General features: G+C 37.6%; 1 protein-coding gene across 2 annotated transcripts in view; it reads left to right on the forward strand.

Moving 5' to 3' along the window:
• The window catches only part of LOC119653812 (high affinity cGMP-specific 3',5'-cyclic phosphodiesterase 9A-like), a 530323-nt gene extending 514462 nt beyond the window's left edge, over nucleotides 1-15861 (forward strand). The window contains exons 10-11 of one of the 2 annotated variants that reach the window (XM_038058837.1): nucleotides 1095-1304; nucleotides 1365-15861. In XM_038058837.1, the coding sequence (XP_037914765.1) occupies nucleotides 1095-1304; nucleotides 1365-2255 (1101 nt within the window). In that variant the 3' untranslated portion in view covers nucleotides 2256-15861. Of the gene's footprint in view, nucleotides 1-1094 lie in introns of both variants that reach the window. The other variant, XM_038058836.1, reaches the window with a different exon arrangement.
• Nucleotides 15862-19505: the final 3644 nt, after the last annotated feature.

Below are 19505 nucleotides of genomic sequence, written 5' to 3' on the forward strand. Positions count from 1 at the left end.
TGACGCGCTCGCTCGAGCTCCGAGAGCGTGAGATATCTCGAAAAGTGGCAGTGTAACGGTCATCATGACAAAAAGATATTTGATATTTTGCTGCCCAGAGAAGCAGAAACTTCTGAAGATAGCAATGATTACAAAACCGCATACCGCATCGCTAAATAACTTGGATATGATCGTAAGCCTTTCGATGGTCCAGTCAGGAACCAGACCTCATTCCTGATGACGAGTAGCTGAAAAGGTCGAAACAGCACTTCGCCACGATTTTCAATGCTATAATAGCCACCGATAATATTAACTTTATCCAGTAGATAAAAGTACTATTCATCGTAACATGCGAATACGGATTGCTCCTCCAAATAGAAGTGACATCATCTTTGTGATCAATGCGCCCAAACGAATTAAAACGCCGGACGTGACGGTCTTCCTGCAAAATTGTTCATCGCAGCTACTACATTTTCTGTAGAGTTGCTATTCCCACTTATCCAGCAATCCTAGGAATCCGAAATCTTTATTAGATACGGGAAGAAGGATATATTCGTTAAGATTCTGAAAAGAGCACCCTTGGACTTTGGCCAAATTGCACCCACAGTCGTCAAAAAACACGTACAAATAGTATCTTTGGAATGGCTTGAGTTCTAAAGGACGTCAGCCCCATTCCCGAATTGTCTAGCGTGTGTTGACAAGCGGCCAACAATAAAAGCTTTACAAGTTTGGGGCAGCTCAGCCATCGTGTTTTACTACAGCTGGTTGTCCATTTTGCACATTTCCTTTTGACTTAGTCATTACAGAACCTTAAGCTTCCAGCATGGATGTGCTTTTATTTGGCTTTCAACAGAAACAATATATGTCTGGCCGATAGGACTCTTAACAGAGTCTTGTGAGAAAATAAACCAAGCGAGCCGTCCTAGAATGGCAAAATTAATCTAGTTTTTTTAAAATATTTCCATTCCAGACCCCCAAGATAACTCCGGGCCGAGGATTTCCCGCCATCTCAATGAACCTGAGCATTATATAATATTTTAATCATTATCCTTCCATTATCACATTCATAAATTCTAATTCACTAAACTCAAATGATATCCTTTGTATCCTTTCAGGTTGCTGAAAAAACCTCGAAATTCAAAGTCGACACGGAATGTTGCAACCGTTCCAAATCCTCGCATTCGGCATCACGCAAATCCAGCCGCGAAAAACGTCCCTCCATGATTAGTGAGATGTGCAGTTCCGGCAGTGGTCGTATGCGGAACTCATATGGAAACATACATGGCTACCATACGAATCGCTGCCACTTTGGATCAAATCGTGCAGTAAGTTTGGATCAATATAGTACCAGTAATAATCGACGTTTATCCGACGGCCTACAACAGGTTATCTCCGATAGTAATGTGTTCTATAATCGACATGTTCGTTGCTCAGAGAACGATGTGGTGCCAGGATGCGGGCCTTGTTCCGGCGGAGTAATTAATAATGCCAACATGGCAGCCAATGACAAACCAAAGATGCCGGAAGGATCAGCGCTAGCTTCGATTTTAAGTGGTGGCGGGGGTGGCGGCAATGGTGTCGCCTATGGTGATGATACGCTTAATATGAATTTGGCCAATGCATTGTATGATAGTAGTAATAGTAATTTACGGCAAGCATCCGTGACAATTCCAACCAATAACAAGACGAGCGGAAACAATTCTAGTAACGGCGGGAATGGGAGTTGCTCTCAGAACGGAACCTCAAAATCGTGGAAGCAACGATTCAAGCAGATTACGGAAATGTTCTCGTTTGGTTTCGAGAAAACAAATAAACGCTTCAATAGCGCTAGCGTGCGAAGTAGTCCTTGCTCAATACGAAACAACAACGCCACTGGCGCCGATCTCCAGAAGCCTGGAATATGCTGCACGATATCGAATAACATGTCGCCTAGTCTTCTGAAACGAAACCCGGACCTGGTTAATTCCGGCCGAAACCGCGCCTACAGCCTGGATGTGCCACCTCGCAACCGCTACAGTAGCAGTAGTGGTGGTGGAGACAGTCGAAAATCATCGCGGAACGAAGACAATAGTATCAACCGTCATGACCCTTTCGCCGAGGACAATAATAGTAATCACACTAGTAGCGGGGGTGGAGATTGCTCCCTGGCACCACCCCATATACGGATCGGCAGCGATAGTACTGAGCCTATTGCCCGTTTGGTGACTGCCGGAAACGGGGGCGGATGTGATGTCAGTATCACAGGGAGCATAACGGATAGTCGGCCGAAAATATGACAACCAAGTACGGATACGAACTCATCGTCAACAAATAATAATGGATATTTAGGTGGTCCTAGTCCTGGCCAATATGTCGTGGGGTTTGGTGGCGCTGGTGAAACACGAACGACGGCGGAAATGGCTACAACGAGTTTTTGGTCAACACTCAGTGATCGTTTGAGTAATTTTGCATGCAAATGTTGTGAGCAGAAATTACCAGATCCGGAAAATGTTTAAAAGTGGAATTTTGTAGATTTTGTTCGTTTAATTTTCGAGAGGTATTAACGTAGCTGAACAGACTTTTATAAGATTTATGTTATGATAAACCGAAAAGAAGTAAGAGTTATTGAGATGAATTCTAGTCTATCGAAATGTAAAGACAAGAAACTTGCGTACCGTACATTTAACCGGAGCTAATTTTCGCGTGCATCCTATGTAATTTTAAGTTAAAAGGAACACCAATCTGATTAGGTCTACCCGTGTGAAAAAACGTTTTTTTCTGAATTTTGAGTATTTATTTCAACTAAGAGATATACGATCCAATCAAAACAAGTATCTGCCGTTGCTACTCATGTTCCTCACCCATCTTTCTGGGGAATCTCGTGTACCTTCCTGAAAGAACTCCTTATCTTTTGAGGTGATCCATTAATCAACCCAAATTTCCATACCAATTTAAGTGCTGCTCCATAAACTTACACTGCAATGCGTAAAAAGATATGTATCTGTTAATACGCGGAGTGGGATAAGATGTCCCAACTCAACATTTCCACCGTTTTCTGAATTAATTTCGCAATATTTAAACGAGGTATTCGGTATTCAATTGCTGTTTCACTTGGTTTTACAAACTCATAATACTTGAAACCTTTTCCATCGCACCGATGGACAGTGAAGCCTTCTTTCCATGTACATTACGTTTGGTTTCTGATTTTGATGATTAACTTTGATCAACCCCAATCGCTTATTAAAATATGTTTATTAAATTTGTATTAAAATATATTTATTTTTCAGCCCCGATAATGGTTTGATAGAGAGAAGGCGAAAACGATTAACTTGTCGGTTACACAACTGGACATTGTTAAGTTTTCACGCCATATACCGATCGATAGATACTAACTAAGCTATCAGATATCTGCAGTGCAGCAAAAATTTCCAAACCCATCTTGTGAATTCAACTATTCATGGGGATAAATCTAATATTTGACTTCCATTTTCGGTCAATAGTTCCAAATCACCAGATGAGGATCATCAATCCCAAATAGATAAAAGGACAATTGGTTTTTGCAAAATTTTAATTGCCTCATTGTCTTTTAATCATTGACAAAAAACAGCATGAAATAGCTATGGCGAAGCATCAATAGAAAGCGATCGATCCAAAGCAAAACTAAATGACAATTTAAAATTGCAATCTCAAAAAAAGCCAGGAATAATTGGACTTAAATGTTATATCAAAGAATCGACTGATGAATGTAGTTTGCTTTTTTTCTGCTGACTAATCTCAACCATTCAAAAGGGACCACTAACGTCCGACGATGGACTATACGCTGAAGAGCAGTTCATATTCCATTTTATTTTCTCCATGTCTTCCAGAAATATCGGTCATTATGTTCATACAGAACCGAGTCTCCCATTATTTTCATAGCAACACCGTAACCCACCCTGAAATTCGTTTCAGCACATTAATGAAGAAATTCCAAACGCAAAGAACTGATTCTTGAGAATTCGGCTGGATGACAAATTTTGTCGGTCAAACACAGAGAAGCATATTTCGAATCAGGAGACATGTCGCAGATCGTAGAGAAAGATAATAACAAATAGCTTCCAATTCACAAACATTTCCATATTGTCAGTATGCCCTTCATGAAGCAGCATGGACAAATCATCGTATAGGAAGAACCGTGTGAGCTGTTTCAGCAATCCCTTGACTATTGAGTAGTTTGAAATGCGTTTTCTCTATACCCTATGACGTTTGACATGGGCAGAACCAAGACTCCCTCGTCCTGGAACTTCAGAGTTGACCTGGTAATCTAAACATGTGGTATCACGGATCTCCAGGCAAGGTTCGCGAGTTTTCGCTGAATCAGCGAAATTAGATAGTATCTTACAGTACCTACCTTTTTCTTAATTGCTTCATCCAATTTAGTTTGTTATTGACAGTAGAGATCAGAATCAATCGATAATTGTCTTCCGATTTCACAAAGAACTGAGGAACCTACTTGATCATCATTTTTGGAACTTCAGATGGCTTCTACCAAAATTCTTTTCACTCGATTTTCTCAACCCCAGTGATAATTCACTTTGATCAACGGCTACTTCCGATTTATTCCAAGAGATGATTATTTATGCAAATTCGGTCGAGTCGAGTTTTCCTTTTCTTCAAACCATCTGAAATCTGCTTATCGAGTTTCTTGACGAATCCAGCCGAAAGTAAACTATGCAACACAGTTTCACCATCGATGTTTGACTCATCGACATTTTCTCAATTATTGGCATGTGGATCTTCATTCACACTATACAGAACTTTGTCATTTTTTGCTGTAACTTTCAGATCAATTTAAGGCAAATTTTTCACATCGAAATTAGCAGAACAAAATCGTTTGAACCCTTGTTGTGCTGTTTACACTTGTAGAGCACCTTGTCCATAAACGTCAACATTTTTCAAGTACCTGGATAGCATTCTACCTACCAGGAAGTATTACTTTACATTTTGCGACTCAAATAACTAATCAAAAGATTTCCTTCACCTTTCCAACAAGTGTGCATTCATTAAAAGTGAAGTCAGAGATAATTAACTTCAATTATCAAAATACAAATATTATATAAATAAGCAAACAGCTTTCCGTCAGATTATTCTCTTCTTAATTAGTTCATTTGAACTGAGAGTAAATAAATAAAACATGATTAGGTCCTGGCGGTTTTACGCCTTGTCGGCCCGAACCCTCGGTCTTCTTTGGACACCGATTGATTTTAAGATCACAATTATAGCCCCGCTGTGGTTAGCACAATGGTACCGGTTTATACCAAGTGCAAGCCAGCATTCATACAGGTAGATGCAAGGCATACCTAAAGCCTCTACCACAACTAAGCGGTACAACGCCCGAATTATACAGGACAGCTCCTTGCGTACGGTGTGGGCGCAGTTACCATGAAACTCCCACAAGGGGCGAACCCCAAATAACCGAACCGAGAACACATCCCCCAGGAATACTCCTAAGACATTGCCCTCGGAGGACTATTCCGAACCCCATGATAATCTCTGGTGAAGCTTCATGACCGTAGTCACTTCAGATGAGTCCCATGGGTCTGATCGCCATAGATAGGCGCGCAGCATTTGCCTACTGTATCACAACCAGCAAGTCAATGTGAATACTGTGTTTCCCAGTGCCACAACTTGGAAGTTCTCCTAGAATGCTTGATGTTGTCTCATCTGAGGGGGTCTACTTCGTCTGCCTCCTCGCCACTTCTAAGAACCGAATTAAACGTGGTGGCCAATCGGTGTCCCCAATGAACTGAAGGCTCAAATATACCTTTCAAGCAGCCGCAGTTGAAGTTCGGAACAACTTTTTATTGGAAAATTTATCAATTTTGGAGAATGATAATTTTGTACCGCTCTGTTCTCTTTTTTGGTTAAATGAATTTGTATTTCTTGCAAATACTCTATTTCGAAAATCAACTGTCCCCTTCTGGAGAGCGGCATATTCTTCTTCTTCCTAAACACACTAAGAAAAGAACAGTTGCTTCCCGAAATAGAGTATTTGCAAAGAATAAAAATTCCTTTCTTTTTCTCCAAAGAAAACTGCAAGTAAGTACATGTGTTTGTCGTCAGAGAGAGAGAAAGAGAGAGTGCTACAATTAAACATTTCGAGCACATATTTTATCACGATTCCCAATTGCAGAAACTAGATGAAAGATGGATAGTCACGCTACCATCTGGATACCAAATTCACATCTTATCAAAATTGGAATTATCAAATGGTTCCTTATAAATATTGCTCCATCCACCCTATTCATGATTCATGATGAAGTACAAATGAGACCTCTCTAATAAAGGACAAAAAGAAAGAAAAAGGTCCTAAAATTCTGGGAAAGATCGAAGCTGAATTATTCATGAATAAGAATGAAAGACTATCTATTTTCTATATTTTCGTTGTTAACCATATCACATGGGTGCCTCTTAGTTCAATAGATAAATTATCAAAATACTCGAGAAGTTCAAAGAATATTGATTATGTTTCTCAAATGTATTAATTTCGTGTATGATTCACAATTAATTTAACGAGGACATAATAAAAAAGAAAGATTAACAAACTCACACTTAACGTAAATATTAAGAAAACTGAAAGATCTCAGCCTTCTGAGACATGGTAATCTCCTGTCGTTTCTCCTTTTGGTTAACGCAATTCGAAGTGGTAAGCAGTGTCTACTTATATAATATTTATGTGCACTCGTATATTCTTTCAAAATAAAAAATCTACTGAAAAGATTCGACGTTTTTGGGGAGAAAACTATTTTTCCAAAATAGATTGCTTCCCAGACCTCTGTAAAATAACAAATTAGGGTAAGATCTTTCCGTCTGAGTGTCTGGCCATCTTACATTTTGCCTCTATAAAACTATTTCTCTCATAAATTGAAAGCCGTGGAACAAGTTGGATCGACCTCAAATCAGAAAAGTTTTTTTTATTAGGTTGCTTGCTCTTTCGATAAAATTATCTGAAAGTTCAAAATGTTGGACTGATAATGTACCCACAAATGTTAGTATTCCGTTCGTTCATATGTATTTTCTACCTTTACGTACAGCGGGATATGGTGTTCAAAGGCACACCTTGCCAGTTGTGCCGTTATTCACTAATATGCAACCCTGCATAGTTACTGTACAGCATAAGAGAAATTTAAGATTAAGGAGATTAAGATTGGTTTTCAGTCCTTTGAAAGGTAGATAAAATAGAATGCTACTGAAATATTTTTCGCAAAAATAAATATAATTTTCGTTTATGACTATTGCCGAACGTATATATACACCAATGTTCAACTCAATTTACTTCAGAACCTTGCAATCCTGGCTAAAGATTTATAAATTTCTATAATTTTAATTACTTTATCATTGACAACACACTATTCGAGGGTAATCTTTTAGATGTTCATAATGGTAAATATGTCATTATTTTTTGATGGTAACATACCTTCGCGTTGTCTTGTGGCACGTTTTTGCGTCGTCTTGTCTTAGGCTCCCCTATCTCAATGCAGAACACTTTAATATTCTCTGTGTTCCTCAACATTGAACCATCTTGGTGTGTACACAACGGAAATGCACAACCTGCAGTAGTAAATTAACTTCAGACTTTTCAAAACCAATTTCAGAATTTTAAATTCCAAATTCAGAATTTTTTCAATACTTTATTATAAGGTTTTATACCAACTTTTTACCAACACATAAGGACGGGGCTGACATTCTTTGAAAAATATCTGAGTGGCCCATCAATGTTCTATCATTATTTGCTTTAATGAATCATTGTATTCAGCTTGGACGCTATTAGTTGTCTCATACCTTTCAAAAACTCAATATGTGCTTTTCGGATTCAACCTTGAAATGGCGACGGCCTCCTTAGGCTTAGGCCAATCTTAATTCAGTAATTAAATAACTTTTAAGAGAAAGGCAACTGCAGTGGAAAATAAAGTAATCAAAGCAGTTAAGGCTGCTCTCGACTTCTTAAGCTAGTAAGCGGGTAAGCGTTTGACAGTAAATAGCAAAGCCACAGTTTAAACTTCTTAATATTCGAGAAGTCCTCTCGATTGTCAGTTGACATTAGGTTCTACATGACATGGCGGAATTAATTGCAATCACAAGTATACAACTTTATATCTCGAGGTCATAAAACAAATAGTGGAGATTGAAGAGATTACATTTTTCCCAAACCAAATACCAAACTAATGGATCGCTCAGATTTTTTTAAAAGAATCCCAGCCCCATCCTTATCCAATTGTAAAAACTTTATAGTAAAATGTAGGAAAAAGTCTTGATTTGAAATTTCTGATTTTGGAATGGACTTAGAAAAATCTGAAGTTAATTTGGAAAGGTCTGAAATTAGTTTGGAAAATTCTGAATTTGGTTTGGAAAATTCTAAATCAAACTTGCAAAACCTACATCACTCAATTCATATACTATAATACTTTATTCTATAAAGTTTAGCCGGCATTTGGTATTTTACCATAAAGTCATTGCCTTTTCTGTATTTGTCTTGAAGTGCCTTCACAAATAATTCAATTCCAGTCTTTCGGTCGATCGTGGAATATAAGTATCGGCCTTGGCGTTGATAGCTAGACTTTGATTTAATTTAAAAGTCTGCCTGGAAGTGGTTGCAAATCAATTTTAAGCCGTTTGCCGTTTCAAGAAGAACAGAAGTTCGTATTCCGTATGAATAAAATGGCTTTTAATTGCGCTATGGTCATTTCCACGTCGGAACAACAGTATATAATATAAATAATAATTATATGTGATAAAATCTATGAATACATATATGCTAGTATTACTTCTGTTCAACTACAGGTATCTGGTATGTGGAGAGGTGAAACCATTCCTTGTGCTCTTCTTTCCAAAAAAATGGTTCTATGGATGACTTTCTATCCTTCGACCCTACTTGCAAATTATACATATGGTTAATTGGAGAGGAGTTGAATCATATCATTGTTGCTTGTAGTCGCATATCCAATTTCAGCTTCACCCAATTTCATCAAGGTGTTTTTCCCTATTAGAAAAGTGTCCATTTCTTTATCCTCGAGAATTCTGCAGTTTTGTTAGAATACCGAATTAATTTCATTCAGTACAGAAATAATAATAATAACCGTCGGTGCTCAACACTATTGGATCCGGTCCTAGAAGAATGTTAGAATACTTCATTCAAGACCGTAACGTTACACTACAGGATTACAGTACCCTGTAGGAGGCAAAAGGGTCAGAGCATGGCACTCACCCGTGATTATTATCTGGATTTGACACAGGTACTTGATACGTCTGTGCCCACTAGTATCCGATACCCCGTCACGATATAAAACCCACTACCCTGCCATCACTGAGATTTGGACCGAGACCTTCCGTACGACAGCCTAACGCTCTAACCACTGAGTCATCCAGACACCCAGTACAGAAACTTCAGCTAAAAGACATTCCTTTAGTTCCGCAACATTTGTATGCCCTCATATGTGCTCATAAATATCGTTGCCGACCGACAATGCTTGCTACTACCTATTGATTCAAAGCTGAAGTACTATGTTATGAAAGACCTAGCATTTTATTGTCAAAGATTGAAGAGTCTCTGACACACTTTCGATCATTATTATAATATGATGACTTTTTTATTTCTTTTCTTTCATCATGTTACACTGTGGAGCTATTATGGGGATTGAAAAATGGGCTTTATCTACGGAAAAAAATGAAAAGCCCATTCTGTCCTAGAATTACAAGAAATAAGAAATAATATCGCTCTCCGGCGATTTGATTCCTTACCATGAATGTTCACAATGATTTCCATTGAACCAATCGATCACAACTTCCCATCTTCAACAAGAAACAGGATCTTCGATCTAATATTTTTATCTGTATTGATTTCTTCAAATTTCTTCCTAAAAGCAATCCAGAATTTTCCAAACTAATTGCAGAAATTTCCAGGCTAACTTCAGACTTTTTCAAGTCAGTTTCAGGATTTTCCATTTCAAATTCAACTTTTTCCATTTCCAATTAAGAATTTTTTCAATATTTTACTATAAATCTGGGTTGCCTATTAATTTTCTATCATTATTTGCTTTAATGAACCGGTCGCAGAATATAATGGTCCAATGGGGTCCTCGAGAACGGGTGCCTAAAAGTAATAGTAACATCACAGTTTAAACTTCTTAATACTTGGAAAGTACTCTCAATTGCCGGCGGACGTTAATGAGGTTCTACAGGAAAAGAAGGAATTATTTACAATACAAATACACGATTTTATATCTAGAGGTCATGAAAAAATAGTAGATTGAGAACATTAGATTTCTCCCAGACCGAATACCATCGTCCATTAAAACAAATAATGATAGAAAATTGATGAGCTGCTCAGATCTTTTCAAAGAACCCAAGCATCATCCATATCCAGTAGTAGAAAATTGGTATAGAACTTGATAGTAGAATATTGAAGAAATTTGTGAAATGGAAATGGAAAAATCTGAATTTAAAATGGAAAATTCGGAAATTAACTTGGCAAAATTTAGCGTGGAAATTTCTAAAATTAGTTTGGAAAATTCTGAATCAGACTCGCGAAACCTATATACGAGACTATTGAGAATAAATTTATAATTTGATTAATAAGTACCTAAGACGTCCACAATGTGTTTAGTAGCCTTTCAGAGACATGCATTAGGGTTCAAACGTTTTATCCGTAACATAACACAAAATATATAAGGATTTCAACCTTTTCATCAAATCCTAGTCATGAATTGTAGTATATAAATTGACCAGTTGGAACCAGATTCCTTATTTCTAATATCAATTTTATCTCGAGCGCGGTGAAAATCAGTTTGACCAAAGTTCCCTTGGCTCTAAAAAATATTACACTAATTTTACGAGTTGCCTAAAGGTGTGCAACTGATCGAGTCCTTATTCGCTAGAGCCAAGTTGGAAGCAGAGATACAGCCGTGCCTGCTCACCCGTATCTAGGTTAATTCGTGTTGAAATACATTATCGACATCATTTTCTCCAGTAACGGCAAAGCTACCAAAGTAACTGCCAATAGTGATTTCAATCCCAAAGTCCGATTTTACCCAGTATTTTCAGAGTTCTTACCCCATCCTGTCATTAGTACCTTTTCTGTACCGTTGCATGTGGTCGGCTTTCGCTTACACTACTCTATTGTAGTCTACAAGAAAACTAATTCGACCCAATTATCCAGAGAATTTATTTCAATCCTTTTGAAGAACTTTCTCAGCAGGATATAGCAGAATTCCAAAAATGCCCTTTTCTGCGATTGTTCTGATGAGATGAAAGGGTATTCAAATATCAGTTTATTTGGATCGGCCAGGCCAAACATTGGAAGTGCACGTTTATTTTGGAATTTCAATTCCTTGTATATATATGTACATCGAAATTGAAAGTAAACGCACCAACTGAGAAATGAGTAGAAAATCCCCCTTTAATTACGCAAGGTTGTGTGTTACGTTAAGTAGGTAGGTAGGTATGCCACAATCTCTTCTGACCATGATTGCCCTGGGAGGTGCAGGGGAGCAGAGTCCAGTCGGTTCAGATCTTCAGAGCCAAACTGTAGCATTCACGAAGGCTAACAGTTCCCCAACCCTGCAGCTGGAAATCTCGCCAAAGAATTATTCACCTATCGTTCGCAGGTTGGCTCTAGCTAGAGCTAGGTAATCACAAAGAAAGTGCTTGAGGGTATCTGCCTCCTCTCAACCACTTCGGCAATGTTAGTTGTAGGGTATGCTGACTCTAGTGGAATGATCCCCTTTAGGCGCAATTTACTTGAAAACTTAGTAGCACATCTATAACTAATATTAACCCGGCTCAACACGTTGCTGCTTTTCGAAAACTCTAAACTCCCACAAACGTTCGAGGTGAGCTGCAACTTACTTGCAACTACTGTCACGAGAACCAAAAGGAGGGTGACTTTCAGCGTACACACCCAGCCTATTCAACACGTCAATCGGAGAGGATTTTTACCATGCTTGGCGGCTCAATCAATTCCGTCCCAAATATACAACTTTTCGGAACCAATTGCATTTTGATTTGATAGAATGTATAGAGACAGCGTTACTCCTCATGCGGGCTTATTTTCAGAGTCACTGCCAATCGAAATAAGTACCTTTTCTAGATTAAATAGATATGCTCCAGCCACTAGTCTAGGAAACATATTTGAAGTTATTTGGCGTTGTTGCCGATTCTCAATAGATTCCTGATCTATCTGTAGGTGAAGTTAAAAGACGACGGACATAGCAAAATTCTTATACCTTTTCCGGTTGTTAAATTTAAACTAAACATTCAAAAAGGCTACAAATACATTATTAATATTTGGTGCAGCCTGCAAAATTCATAAACTGCCGGGAAAATCTCTTTCCCCCTGTCGTTGTTTATCGCACCTCGTAAAACTTTCATCACTCCTACTACACTTGTAAAAGCCCATGTCTGGAGATTCTTCGATGCACGAGATCACTTCTGTCTTTGATCTAAGATAGTAAATCACAAACTGCTTCAAAATGCACCTTGGGAGTTACATTCATAATAAACTCCGTATTTGCTGAAAATTTTCTTACCTTTAAAGATTGTGCATGGTTAGATATCCATGATGCGATTGATTCTTGTCAATTCAGAGTCGTAAAGAGAGTCCTTGATATGCAGGAAAACCGGGCCACAAACTTCAAAAGGCAGCGCTGAGTCATTTTGAAGTGTCCCCGGCCTTCAGCCGAGATGTTCACGTACCTACAGCCAGTACACGTTCTCAATTAGTCTTTTTATTTGAACTCCACTATCGATAAATATAAGTGAAAAGCGGTCAGGCCTAAACAGAGACCATCGTCATCGATATTTTTTCATTTCTAGTGTTTTTCTTAAGTCTAAATTTTAGTACGAATTTGAAGCAAACATTCGCGATTATTCTGCTTGTTGATGGGATTGATTGAAAATGGTACCTCATTAGAACAGTCGGTATTAAGCAGTTTGAAATTTTACTGCTGAATTTAAAGCTTGCTTTGGCATACCCGGCATATACTTGTATGTGATATTTTCATCTTTACAGCCATTTTTTGGACATTTCGTTGAATTAACTCCCATTTTTCAGATCCATATCAGGCGGTACTGCATTTGGTTAGTCAACCTTTATTATAGCGTTTAGGATCGCTGCCATTACAACGTTTGACTTATACATCTATAATCATAGTGGAGCTGCTAGTATTTCAGTTTTACATCCCTGCAGATGTCATCTTCTGTGTTGATCCTTGTATCTTTGATGGTTTTAATCTCAATACTTTCAACCTAAATTCGCAAGCTCTTAGTCTTCCAGTTGGTAGCTATAGTCAAATTTTCCTAAGCCGTAAAGTCACTATTGTAGTTCAACAATAGAGAGTTCCTTCGAGGTTTGCACTTTATTTTTGCTATTTATTCTAAGTTTTATAAATTATTTTAATATTTTAAAGTTGTTCACGGCTAATATTTGCCCCAATGTACAATGATGGGGCTCCAAATTTTATTTTGTAATTTAGTATCTGAAGTAGAATTAAATGTACGGTCAAGTTTCTTGAAAAAGTTAAATAAATAAAATAAAAACCAAAGCCACTTACTTAGAAATATATATCCCACGACCTTAACCTCTAAAAACATATCGACTTACACGAAAAAATTGAAGTTCCATTACAGAACAGAGAAAATTCGATCTATTACAGATAAACAAAAACATTGACCATTTGAGTTCTATCCGTACGCAAAAATGAGTTCAATTTGATTTAAGAAAATTTTCAACAAAATAAAAAGATTACCCAAATCATATCTAGCTAAATGAAATTTCTCAATTGTATATCTAAAATGACGAAAGAACCGCATCTGTATAATATCCCAAATGTATGTCATGAATTTAAAAGTATCGATAAGTGAAAGCCTAGTAAAAGAATTTACCTAGAAATAAACAATGGAGCAGATTTAGAGAAGAACAATGTAAACTGAATAACAAAAGTTAATTTCTTGTGACTGACTATGAATTATACTACATAGGAATACAATCTAACATTTAATGAAAGTAAATTTACAACTAAAATCTATTGTAAACCAAAATGGAAGTGTTTAAGAAATATAATTTTATAAAGTTAAGAATCAAACAACTTTCCTATTTTAGAATATTGAAATCAACTGAACATGAATGTGTATAGGGAATGGTAAATATGGACCAGTGTAGGGTGAATTTCATTAACCATGAAATCACCTTATCAATATTCATTCATTTTAGCCGAATAAAAAAATGAGTCGCCATCAATAAGCGAAATGTAGGCGATTGGAACGAATTTAAACTATAATATTTTGACGTCATATTAAATTCAAATATACAGAAGATGCTATTTTTTGATGCTGGTCATCTCATTTTCCCCCCAACTTGTAGTCAATAACACGCTAACGTTGCAGCGTAAAATCTATTGTTCATTAAACGAACCAATCAACCAAAAAGTCATCAACTGTTCAGAATTAATTATGCAAACAGAACTGACAGTAACGTCCAAACATCCTCCATATAATTTACTAACTGTCAGACAATTGTATAACATCACATCCTAAATGTCCTTTTTGAAATGGATTATTCTTCTAACTGCACTGAGAGTCCATGGAGGACTTAATATATCTAACTTTATAAACTAACTTCTATTGAGCACTTGATGAATGAATTGGTTTTGCATAATACATTATTTCCTCCTTTATCTCAATTAAGCAATTCCCAAGCCTCAATTCCATTTGAATCCTTCGTTCAAAAGCTGACAACGATAGTCCAACTTTAAGCAAAATCAGATGAAACAATTAAATAACTCCGGGTTGAATCAACACTTCCTGGTCACAGGAGATATCAGCTGGGTAAAAGGGATATGAAATTCAAGGAAAATTCATCCGATCCTCAATGCCAATGCATGTGTTTTCTACGAGCGTACATACGAACAGAATAATAACCAATTATGCTCTTATGAAGCAGATTATCTCATGAATGCAAAAGTTCAATGGAGTTAATCATCATCCGATGCAACAATTACGGACATCATGATAGTATAGAGCGTCCAAAAATGAATATAGAGGATAAATACGAATCCAAGTAAATAAATTTAAAATATGAAATCATTGAAACAAAATCGATATTCGCGATTAAATAAATAATTAAAGCAAAAGAGGTATTTTTACTTTTCGCTGGTGTTTATACGCATATTTCAAGGACCACTTATCCAGCACTGAAAAAGGTAACAAGTGGTCCTCGAAACATCGGTATCTGTATAGCTAGTAACAAAATACTAGCGGAAAGTGAAAATAACTCCTTTGCTTCATTAATTTATGGAATTTCAAAACTTTGAACTCGGATGTACAAAGAATGATAAAATCAGTTTAGTTTAATTAGAAAAAGGAAATTAATTATAAAATAAGTCAAAACGCGAAAAACCCAAAATAAATTCTCTCCAAAAAAAGTTCGAATATTTAATGATAAAAATAGTACCATCCGTTTTCGAGCACCGCGTCGCACTATCCTTCATTCCGAAAAAATTTTGCAGACCTATGAGCCACATTCTTCTTCCCTCCTCTCCTCAGCGCTGAGCAACCCAGAAGTAATTCGGCATCATCCTCGTCAGGTCCATACTGTCACTGGATTTTAATAACATATAAACTGCAAGATCTAGTTGAAGTTAAACCTTAAACCGGAACTTAAAATTGAACGATGTAATTCCCAATGTTAATGAAAATTTCATTCCTCTTGCAGGGCTTTGTGATGAGCACAACCACAATCCACACAACACAAATCCTTAAAATGTTTTGTAATTACAGTCAATGCTATCTTTGACATTAGAAAAGGTCGGGTACATCGTTGTATGTGATGTGCTACAATAGTGAACCAAATACAGAACGCTGCGGGGTACCTACAGAGATAATATACTATATTTCTTCTTTTTAAGATTTTGTGTAAAACAAAACCTTATTAAAACCGATTCACTGTGTGTCTGTCTGTCTGTCCGTCTGTCTGTCACAAGCACTTTTCTCCAAAACGGCTACACTGATCCGAACGAAATTTGGTGGACAGATGGGAACTATCGAATCCCACGGCATACAGTGAGTGAGATAAATTTAGGTGGAATTTAAAGGGGGGCCCCATACATGCAAAGGGGGGATTTAAAAAAAAAATTTCACCGGATATAGTCGTGTAGGGTATCTGAAACTGATATTAGTTTTGGCGTGAATCGCAAAATCCGTGAATAAGGAGTCAAAATGTACACACTTAAAATGAGACAGGACTCATTTTCAGAAACTACCCAACCCAAAAATCCGAAAAAATCAGGAAGATGCGTTTAGATGAAATCTAGGTCTCAAAATATGCTCCATTCCGATATCTGCTCAAATAAACTTACTAATTGAATATTACCAACTTTTAGAAATTTACTGAAAAACCCCCCTTAAATTCATCCCAAGACTACCAGCTGCAAAAGCTTAGAGGGTCACATTTCGCATACACATGCCAAATTTCATGGAAATCTGACCATTAACGCCAAAGTTATAGCAGTTCAAACTTAACAATTTCGCACGAATTTACTGCTTCTAAAGCCATGCAAATAAGATGCTGATGTCACATTTAACGAGAATAATTGACATTCAAATGAAATATTAAAATTCCATTCTCCGGCTCTTTTTTGTAGAGATAGAGATAGAGAGCAATGGAATTTTTAGCTATGTGACACGGAGCTGTCATGCACTCGTCGCTCCTCACACCTTCTTTTTCTTCAGCCTTTGCACAAACAGGGTCGGTTCGTCGTGATCGGTTTCGTTATTTTATTTTATCAAATGCCCGATCTGGATGTAATCGCGAGGCTTTTAAATCTCCATCCAGCTTTTTGGTCGTTTACCATTGACTTCTGATGTTCTGACCAATATTGGCGTGTGAATTCTCGTTAGCGCGAATTACGTGACCATATCATCGAAAACGCCTCACTCGCAGTTTTTCCATGATCGGTTCAACCCCATATCGACCGCGGATATCCTCATTTCGAATGTGATCAAAATGTGTCACGCCACTAGTTCAATGCCATTACCGCAAAACGCGTTCATTGTCTTTATAGTCAGCCAACACTCAGATCCATAGAGGGCGACAGGACGAACGACATTGCGGTAAATGTTAGATTTGAGACGGTCGTTGATACGTCGATCACAAAGAGCACCAGTTATGGAATGCCACTTTATCCAGGTTGAGTTAATGCATGAAGCAATTTCATTACGCCGTTCTCTGGGCAGGTTACTGCTATTGAGAGAACTGAGCGATTTAAATATATCGACTCAATGCTATCAGCCAATGGAGAACTGCGTTATGCTCCTCACATAGAGAAACACCAAACCTTTTATAACAAGAGCGTCAAGCTTCCGGTTTCCCAACTTGTCTCTTCTTCATCTTTTCTACGGATAGTTTAATAAAAGTAACAAAATATCTAAGAATATGAACTATGGCTAAAGGACTCTCAATTTTAGATAGCCCAATTTAACGCATTGTACACATCGGTTCACGCAAGTTAGACTGCTAATTTAAAAAGCGACCATACCATTAACTATGCAACGCTGTCATTACTCGCTTCAGTATTTTCATTATAATGCTTAAAAGAAATCCCGGACAGGAAGATGATGACTCGCCTAAAAGTTGATCAACTTTTGGTACTATTGCAAGCTAATTCCACTACAATGATGGGAAGATATCTGCTGCAATGAACGCCAGCTTAAATGCTTTAAATGATTTAGTTTTTCGTTCCGGTTGCGAAGCTTTGCTCCTCTATATTCTACTGCAAATTTGCAATAGCCAATGACTTCCCAAGTCGCATATGGCAACTATAATCTCACCCTTTCTGAGACATCTGAATCTTCTCTAGAGATACTCTTCTCTAGAGTTTTTTCTTTTATCTTGGTACTTGGGTAAACATCTAACTTAAGGTTTCTTTAGGCTTCTTATCTTATCTACAAAAATTTGCTGAATCATCGCTTTCACTTACCTGTAGGCTCCCCTCTTGATGGAATTAAACTACATAGTGTTTGCTATGGTAATAATCATCATTAAAGTGCTATGGTATGTCAGTCCGACAACTGAATCAGGTGCATTATAAAAATATATAAATATATATGCGACGGGCTCGGAAGAAAGGGACCTCATGTCTAAAAAGTACTTTTCGAGAAAAACGTATTTAAAGTTGACTCTCCAAGGTGGATATACACCATAAGTGCATGGAGCCGTGCCAAGAAGAGACTTTGAAAACCGCCATGCACACAGAAAACATAGAACGAACTATGTCCTCATATCGATTGCAACCAAGCCAGTTGATGATTTATGTGATGTTTGTCAGCAAAATGCAGCTGTCATACGCATGGCTCAAAATACACGAGATGTGACCAAAAAAGCCATGCTAGACGAGTATTTGCTTCATTGAAATCGAGCCGAAGTGCTACGCAAATTCTACCACGTGCAAAAACGCACCCAAAGGTTGACTGATGGTTTATATCCTTTGATTATGCTCAAAACCTGCACTACCCTGTATCCCCACAGGATGTTGTTTCGTCATATTTCAAAGCAGCCCGGAAGGTGGGACTGTTTGGAGTTAATAACGAAGGTACAGAAATTCAGCATACATACATGATTGATGAGGCGGACCACACAAGCAAAAGAGCCAATGCTGTTATTAACATGTTTCTTGACTTTTTCCCGAAAGCACCTCCAGTCAACGAATTAGCCTTGTTTTATGGCAATACTGTAGGACAGGACTAGAACAGTACAGTACCTAGCATGACGTGTTCATATGAAACACAAAGAGAAAATTTCCTTGAACTTTCTGTTAGTGGGACACACTAAATTCGTTCCGAACCGAATTTTTGGCCTGATCTAGCAAAAGTATGGAAAAACGAACGTAGACACCTTCCAAAATCTCATCATATGCGTCATTAACGCATCACTAACTGCCTTCAGCAGTTTCCACACCAGATCCATCAACAGGAGCAAATTTTATGAAATGGTTCCTCTGGGACAATATTTTAAACCCCCTGAACTGTGGACGCGGTTCCATCACTTTTCATGGACGAATGGTGACAACACTGCAAAGAATTCGCGGATTCTATAGAGTAGATGTACAATATTTTACAAACAGTACCAGAGGCCGCGCTTCTTCCACAAAAAGTTCGCCCAGAATGATTATCCCTCCAACGTTTGTGGTATTTATTTAAAGGAATCAGACCACTGTTCAAAGCCAGAAAAGAGAGATTTTCACATTATTGTACCTGAAGCAACCAACAAACCGCCAAACGAGCATCGAGAGGCAACCAAAGAGCTTAATAATTGTTTATTCCTATTGCTTTTGTAATGGATCTTTGTTGTTTTTTTTCAATCGTTCATTAAACGTCATCAAAAAATTTTTTAACCTTGCGATGATACGGTATGTGAAAGAGGAAGCTTTGTAGGTATGAAAACTGTCAAAACCTAAAAATCGATATTTTAGACATGAAGGCCCCTTTTCTGAGCCGGTCACATTCGGTCTTTTTCCTTC

This window comes from Hermetia illucens, chromosome 4, assembly GCF_905115235.1.
Source record: "Hermetia illucens chromosome 4, iHerIll2.2.curated.20191125, whole genome shotgun sequence".
Lineage (NCBI taxonomy): Eukaryota > Metazoa > Arthropoda > Insecta > Diptera > Stratiomyidae > Hermetia > Hermetia illucens.